The 8,374-nt window shown below is 33.5% G+C and overlaps 1 protein-coding gene across 3 annotated transcripts; it reads left to right on the forward strand.

The window, feature by feature from the left end:
- The first annotated feature begins 1,106 nt into the window (after positions 1-1,106).
- Positions 1,107-6,700, forward strand: LOC132045236 (protein CNGC15b). 3 transcript variants are annotated; one of them, XM_059435789.1, is made up of 8 exons: positions 1,107-1,385; positions 2,199-2,277; positions 2,810-3,362; positions 3,607-3,819; positions 3,924-4,216; positions 4,551-4,662; positions 5,114-5,350; positions 5,728-6,700. In XM_059435789.1, exons 2-8 carry the CDS (start codon positions 2,249-2,251, stop codon positions 6,421-6,423), a joined length of 2,133 nt encoding a protein of 710 aa, XP_059291772.1. In that variant the 5' UTR covers positions 1,107-1,385; positions 2,199-2,248; the 3' UTR covers positions 6,424-6,700. The 3 variants fall into 3 exon arrangements, with proteins under 3 accessions (XP_059291772.1, XP_059291769.1, XP_059291771.1); XM_059435786.1 differs by having other exon boundaries at positions 1,107-1,352; XM_059435788.1 differs by lacking the exon at positions 1,107-1,385 and having other exon boundaries at positions 1,409-2,277.
- The last annotated feature ends 1,674 nt before the right edge of the window (positions 6,701-8,374 follow it).

Raw genomic sequence — 8,374 nt, forward strand, 5'->3', positions numbered from 1 at the left:
TCTTCATAGATAAATATTTTTCAATTTTGAACCATCTCACACTCTACAACTCAAATGGCGGTGACAAAGAATATTTGATGATTTTGTTATAGACGTAAATTTTGTTAGACAAGCAATAAGATACATATGTTGGTGAGAACTATCAAATACCATATTCCTAAATATTACTAGTAGACAAAGTTTATCTTTATTTCTGTTGGTGGGACGTATCAAATTCAAATAGTTATGTTAGGGGGAGATATCATCCAATACCCTATCTTAAATCTTGATAAATAGAGAATTATTTGATTTTTTTTTTTTGAAAATAAAGAATGAAATGTAGAAGTTGAATCGAATACTTATGTTGATTAGAAATGCTCTATAAGATAACCACTATAATCGGCAAACACCACTAAAAATCGTGATAGAATGAATAAAATATCTTCATCCTTAATTAAAATTCGTCTCGTTTTTTTGAAAAAAAAAAAAATAAAAAATCGAGAAAGTAATTTTTATTTTAGAAAAATTATATATTTTTTCGCGCATCATCAAAACACCAAAACAAATAATATAAAAAAATGAGTGGAAAAGCATTTTAAAAAAATACACTCGAACACAATTATTATTATAAGAAAAGCAGCTTATAGAACAATTACTCATCTCTATCTCTCTTCTTATTCTTAAATGCTAAATCTCCAACCAAACAATTCAAAAATTAGCAAAGAAGTGTTAAATAGCAATATATGTCTACACTGCCACGTGACACTATCCAGTTAGTCAACTCCTTGTTGGATCTTTAGAAAGTCCAAAAAAAAATAAAAAATTCAAACAAATGATGGTTTGTTTTATAAAAGTACGAAATCAATACTCCAGCCAGTTGTGAACTTTTTTCTAGCCTGTATATATTCATTTCACACAATTATCAGTGTCTTGTCCTTTTCTTGGTGATACTGTACTACAGTTTCACTAAAAACAACATAAAATAAAATGAAATAAAACCATAGAAAAAATTATATAAATGCCCATTTTTTGTAACTGAAAAATCCTTCTCTCCCAAAATTTCTGCAAATAGCAAGGGAAGAGGGAAATTATTCTCCTCTTCATTTCAGTTTTCAGTACCCCCCAAAAATAGCATTTTCCCTAATTTCAGTTGTCCCTTTTTCTTATTTATGATAAAGTTTGTGTCTTTCCATTTTTGGATTTTACTTACTGTGTTGGGTTTCTGATTTTTCTCTGAAACTTAGCAAGAATCATAAAAAATAAAAAATAAAAAGAATCAGCAAAGCAAAAAGTGGGTTCTTGAAAAGAAAATAAAAAGATTTGACTTTTTTGAGCTTTATATCAATGCTGCATTTGGTTCCTCAAATATGATGGTTAGTGACTTCTTTCTCTCAAACTATCAAAGGGTACTAGAAGAATATTTTTTCCATAAAAAATTTCCCTTTGTTTGAAAATTTTAATGTGTTTTAATGTAGTTATTACCTCAATATGTTCATTGAAGGATGTATGACTATTTTTTTGTTTGTTTGTTATAATATATACTCTAAAAGGTTGATGCATTCTTTGTTTGTCATAATAGAAATTTAATGCATTCAGGGTACTAGAAGAATTTTTTTTTTTTCCATCAAATATTTCCCACAGTTTGTATATTTTAATTTGTTTAGTGTAGTTATTATCTTGATATACCACTTGTTTTTTGCTCTTTTGTTTTTTGTTTTTTCTTCCTTGCTCTGTTCAACATGAATTTGTCTGTTGATTGTAGAATGTATGACTAATATTTTTTTTTTTTAGTATAATATATACTCTAAAGGGTTGATGCATTCTTTGGTTATTGTTTGTTATAATAGAAATTTAATGCATTTAGAACTGGCTCTAAGTGTTTGACTAATTCTTCCACCATTGGACTGAGAAATCAAGAATTTTTTTAGAATTTTTTTTTCCTGAAGTTTTGGTATTTGATAATGAGATTTGAAGACTTAGTCACAAGTTTGACTTGAATTGTTAGTCTATTTTTTAGACTAAACGTTAGGAGTAATAATTATAGAGTCTTAACTACTTTATGTGTATTTGTATGTTTGAATCTTCACATGATTTCTACTGAAAGAAAGAAAGAACAGCTAGTACTCTTTGTCTTGTTTGGCTTATAATTCATACTGAATCATTTTCGAGTTATTCGTTCGTGATTTCACAGGCCTTCTGTTTTTTGTTATGTTTCACAGATCAAAACCTGTAACTGAAGCTCTGAGGAGATTGTTTTTTGTTCAGCGTCATGGCTTATGGTAATTCAAGATCCGTAAGGTTAGTCCATTTGACTTGTTCAAATTATGTTATTGAGTATGAGTTCTTGTTCTGTTTGCTCTCTTTCATTTGCTAGCTGTTATGCTCATCTTTTTGTATAAGAGAATCTGTTTATTTTAGGGAAAATTACGTGATATAACGACTTAACCCCACTAGATTTCCCGTTTTAGCAATACTTTTAAACTATTACAAAAAGTAGCTAGATTTTCATTTATAGCAGATTTTTACTGTATGTATGTATGAGGCCAGTGTATGTATGTATGTATGTCCGCTAGTGCATGTGTGTATGTACGATATGTTTTGAAAATAAAACTGTTGCTATGTTTTGAAAACTCAATAATATTGCCACAATTTGTTATTAGGGACATAAATAGTGTTATTTATGAAAATTCCCCTTTTGGCAAAGAGATCTTCTTCTGTTTGCTCTTTCATTTGCTAGCTGTTATGCTCATGTTTTTGTATCAGAGAATCTGTTTACTTTAGGTGTGACATTGTCATCAATTATGTTATAACGTTTGTCTCTGGATTTCAGATTCCAAGATGATGTTGAATCGACAAAATATGCAACTATAAACGGAGATAATGTGATTAAAGTGAAGTACAAGATTGACGGATCACTGTTACCTGAGCCAGCTAGTAGAAAGAGTGAAAAGGAGCCTGACAGGAACGGAAAATTCTTGAAGGCTAAAGTATTGTCGCGGGTTTTCTCAGAAGATTATGAAAGAGTGAAGAAAAAGATACTGGATCCTCGTGGACCTTCAATCCGTAGATGGAACAAGATTCTCTTAGTAGCGTGTTTAGTCGCTTTATTCGTGGACCCTCTATTCTTTTACTTGCCGGTGGTCCAAGATGAAGTCTGCATAGATATAGGAACTAATCTGGAAATTGCCCTTACAGTTATTAGATCAATAGCTGATGTCTTTTATATGATTCAGATATTTGTTCAGTTTAGAACCGCTTATGTTGCTCCGTCTTCTCGAGTATTTGGGAGAGGAGAGCTTGTTGTAGATTCTTCAAAGATAGCTAAAAGATACTACAAAAAAGGTTTCTGGATTGATGTCGTTGCTGCCCTGCCCTTACCACAGGTTCGTCAACTGGAAATTTCGGTAACTATAATCCTTTGTACAATCAAACCTCTCTATAACAGTGTCATTTGTTCCAACATTTTTCGATTGTTATAGCGAGATGCTGTTATAGAGAACATATCATATAACATGGGCTGTTATAGTAAAATGTTATTATAACGGATTACTGTTATAGAGAGGTCTGACTGTACAGTATAATAAAGTTGAAGTTGTTAATGGATTTATTCATGTCCATGTGTTTCAGGTATTAATTTGGGGCATTATCCCTAATTTAAGTGGCTCAACAATGGCGAACACGAAGAATGTGCTTAGATTCATTATCATTTTTCAGTACTTCCCCAGACTTTATCTCATATTTCCGCTTTCCTCACAAATAGTAAAGACTACCGGTGTTGTTACTGAAACAGCATGGGCCGGGGCTGCTTACAACTTGATGCTTTACATGTTAGCCAGCCATGTAAGTGGATTCCGAGCTTGCTCTCCGAAGCCACTTCCAATTACAAGTAGTAATAGTAGTTTTTCGTATACAAATCAAGGATATTTTTTTATTTGATAATATAGGTTGGAGGAGCTTGCTGGTACCTTCTATCAATTGAGAGACAAGAAGCTTGTTGGAGACATGCCTGCAGTTTTGAGGAGCAATCGTGTGATTTTGGATATTTTGATTGCCGGAGGGTTAAAGATCCAGGAAGAAACGCCTGGTTCTTGTCCAGCAATATTACAAAGCAATGTAATCCTAATACTAGTGATTACCCGTTCGGTATTTACAGTGACGCTGTGACAGCTAATGTGACAACTGCTTTGTTTTTCAACAAATACTTTTACTGCCTGTGGTGGGGCTTGAAGAACCTAAGGTAAAGACAATTTAAATTGTTTAGCGAAGTGAAACAGAATTTGAAATTCTTCTATTAATGTATGTGATTTGGATTTGGCTTTGTTTTAGAAAAAACATTTTTTTTTGCAGTCCTTTACATGAGAAGGCTTTTGTGTTCCTTTGTGTTCCAGAAAATATAACAAATGTAAATTTTTCGAGACAGGTTGACATAGTTTATTATATTTGTATGAGCAACTGTGCCTAACTATTCCCTGTACTGGTGGATAACTGATGATTATGAAGAGGAGGTATTGACTCCAGTTCTTTTTTTAATAAATGAATCTTAATGTCGTGTTATGTTGTCTGATATGCAGTTCTCTAGGGCAAGATCTCGCAACAAGCACTTATATTGGAGAAATAGCTTTTGCCATCATAATTGCAACTCTTGGCCTAGTTCTGTTTGCATTGCTGATTGGAAATATGCAAGTAAGTTTGCTCATGTACCCTTAAGGGGTCGTTTGGTTGCTGGTTAGAGTTATATAAGTATTAGTAATGCAGAGATTAGTAATACAGGGTTTAGTTATTCCATCTTCTACCTTGCATAAATAAAAATAATACATAGTGTCCCTCGCAACTTATACGTGTATTAGTTATGCGGGATTGTAAACCGGTAACCAAACACCATACGTGGTGTGCTGAATTTTATACACAATAACTAAAGTGCTACCAAAATGGTACTGATTATTCTGGTTTTAATACATGAATAATTCACTTCAACCAGCAACCAAACGACCTTTTACTGCATTTCAGGCTTGTTGTCCACAACCCTACATGAAAACATTGCCACAGTTGAGATGTTCTTCAAAGCCTTTAGGTTGTAACATGACTTAAGTTTGTTTACTGGTAATACACATATACTCACGCACTTTATTGGCAGACGTATCTCCAATCAACAACTGTAAGATTAGAGGAATGGAGAATAAGGAGAACTGATACGGAACAATGGATGCATCATAGGCAGTTACCTCAAGAACTAAGGCAGTCTGTACGGAAGTATGATCAATACAAATGGGTGGCTACAAGAGGAGTCGACGAGGAAGCTCTTCTCAAAGGACTTCCTTTAGATCTCCGTAGAGATATCAAGCGTCATTTGTGCTATGATTTAGTTCGAAGGGTGAGTTCTAAAGTTGTTTTGGTCTTCTTTTATAATATTGGTGCGCGTGAAAGTAAGCAGAACTTGTTCTTGGAGTAGTTGACGTAATACTAGAATATAGTCAAGGAAACTAAAAATCTTTCGTGCTGATACACTATAAAGTAGCACGAGAAAGAAAAGAACAGTATGCAAATGCTAGCACAATGAGGCCTCTGTATAACAAACACCTTTATAACAACATTTCACTGTAACAGTCATATTTTCTGTGGAACCTATCTTTCATGTTATGTTATATTATATGTTCTCTATAACACCAAAAAATATCATAACAAAAGATGTTATTAAGAGGTTTGACTGTCCTATACCTATCCAACTTAACCATTACTGAAATTTGATAGGTTCCTCTGTTTGATCAAATGGATGAACGGATGCTGGATGCAATATGCGAGAGGCTCAAGACCGCTTTATGCACACAAGGCACTTGTCTTGTGCGCGAGGGTGACCCTGTCAACGAAATGCTCTTCATAATTCGAGGGAATCTTGATTCTTACACCACGAATGGTGGTCGTACTGGTTTCTTCAATTCTTGTCGTATTGGTCCAGGTGACTTCTGCGGTGAGGAACTATTGACATGGGCGCTCGACCCACGTCCAGGTGTGATTCTACCATCATCCACTAGGACAGTAAAAGCGGTTTCTGAAGTAGAGTCGTTCGCCCTAGTAGCAGAGGACTTAAAGTTTGTTGCAGCACAATTTCGGAGGCTACATAGCAAACAACTAAGGCACAAATTTAGGTTCTACTCGCACCAATGGCGTACTTGGGCTGCGTGTTTCATTCAAGCAGCATGGCGAAGACATAAAAAACGAAAGGGTGCAGCCGAGCTTAGAGCGATGGAGAATCTAATGAATGAAACAGACTCGGTAAGCGGACAATTGGATAAAAATGCACCAGAACCTGTATCGGGCTTTTCGGTATATGCAACAAGATTGGCAGCAAGTAGAAGGGGTCTTCACAAGCACACTGATTCAGATTCCAGTGCAGTTAGCTCACTGCAGAAGCCTGCAGAGCCTGATTTCTCAGTTGATGAAGAGTAACTTACAACGACGACTACAATGAAAACAACTACGCTCCAGTCCCAAACAAGTGGGTGAACAGTAACTTAAAAGAGCTAAAATATGATACTATTATACAAGTCAAACAAGTATACAAATGTAAGAGGTGCTTTATATGTACATTGGGATTTTAGTTTTATTTGTTAAAAGGTTGAGTTGATATAGAAACTCTCTTATAGCTGCTATGTAAATTATAACAGGCCAGTGGAAAATGAAAAGAGAAAAAAAGAAGAGGAAAAACAAGAATTGTGGCCTCAAAGTGAGTGTAGATATTTTAATTTTACTGGGCTTAAATCCATATAAAATTTGGATTAAGTCCTAAATTAAGAATTAGTGGGCTAAGAAAATAAATCATTCAAGTCCAAAGCACAAATTTAAAGTCAAGATCCAATTTCATTGGTGCAAGTCCATTCAGACTTAAAACAATCTTATACAAGTGAATTATTACGTTGCCTAATTAGGATCGATATATATGTTAAAAGTCAAACATATATAGTCATTCAATAAAACGAATGAAACCATATTCCATAAAATAGTAAAAAATTAATCTTTTTCCTTTTGCATCCATTTTCTTACCAAATCAATATTTCACTTCATAGATCCTACCAATCTATAACTAATTCAATGCCACTATATATATTCTTGGTAGTTACATCAAGCATAAACAATTAACTTGCTAAATTGCAGTGTTACAGGTAGAACTATCAAGAACAAATGGAGAGACAGTTCTCAAAAATGATGGTTTTTGTATTTGCTTTATTTCTTATTTCAACTGGTAATGTTATTCTTACTCTTCTTCATGTTCTTTTATTTTTCTCTCTTTTGAAATACTAACACACATCGAATTAATTTCATGTATGATCACTAAGTCATTCACTATAATAGTAAGACATAATTATTTTTAATTGTCACATTAAAGTAATCGAGTTATGTTTGAATTGCTCAAAAAATACAAATGACCGAAAAAATAAATTTCCGGCACTAGGTTATGACACGTCACTCACAACGTTTAGCGATTTGGGCTGGATTTGCATATTTTCTGAAACTGAATGAGAAAAAAAAAAGGTGTAACCATTTTATTTGGTTTTTTTGTCATTTAAATGTTTAATTATAATTTTTACGCGGTTGACTTTTCTTCTATTTTTTTGACGTGGAACTTATAAGCGCAAAATACTGATGTGGAGAGTGACGTGTCATAACCCTATGCACAAAAGTTGACCTTTCGATCATTTGCGTTTTACTCACACTAGTTTTTATTAATATAATAGCAAAAATAATAGTGTGACTAAACTGTTTATATATAAATTGGTAAAGTTCAGTGATGATACATGAATTAATCCCGAAAGCACCATAAAAGAAACTTTGCTGATAACTAGGGGCTGAGGCAGGTGGTGGCTAGGGGGTTCACTCGAACCTCCTTCGGTGAAAAATTATCCTGCATATGTAAGGTTAAAATTATTTTTTATATGTATAGAGTAGATGTTGAACCCCCTCGGTATCTTCATTTGTTTACTCCTTTATATTTTTGAACTCCTTTAGTGAAAATTTTGGCTCTGTCACTGCTGATAACATATTAAAACACATGAATACAGGTTCAATCTTGCAAGCAGCAGGCAAATCATGTAACAGTGATCCTGATTGTCTCAATACTTGTGGTCCAAATTTGTTGCCTGTTTGTCTTCAACACAAATGCATTTGTGTGCACGTACAGAACAAGTTTGCAAGACGTATGATGAATGAAAATACTCATACCCTTCACCAAGTTTCATGAATTTAATTATTCATTGTATTATTGAGAGTAATTATTCATTATTATTGCATCAATAATACCGACATGTAACCGTTTGTTTGGGTCTTTATTGCAAGTATTTTCTTAATAAGCATTTTCTATTATTTAAATTTCTTTATATCATGCATAATTTATTTTTCTAAA

This window comes from Lycium ferocissimum, unplaced genomic scaffold (assembly GCF_029784015.1).
Source record: "Lycium ferocissimum isolate CSIRO_LF1 unplaced genomic scaffold, AGI_CSIRO_Lferr_CH_V1 ctg638, whole genome shotgun sequence".
NCBI lineage: Eukaryota > Viridiplantae > Streptophyta > Magnoliopsida > Solanales > Solanaceae > Lycium > Lycium ferocissimum.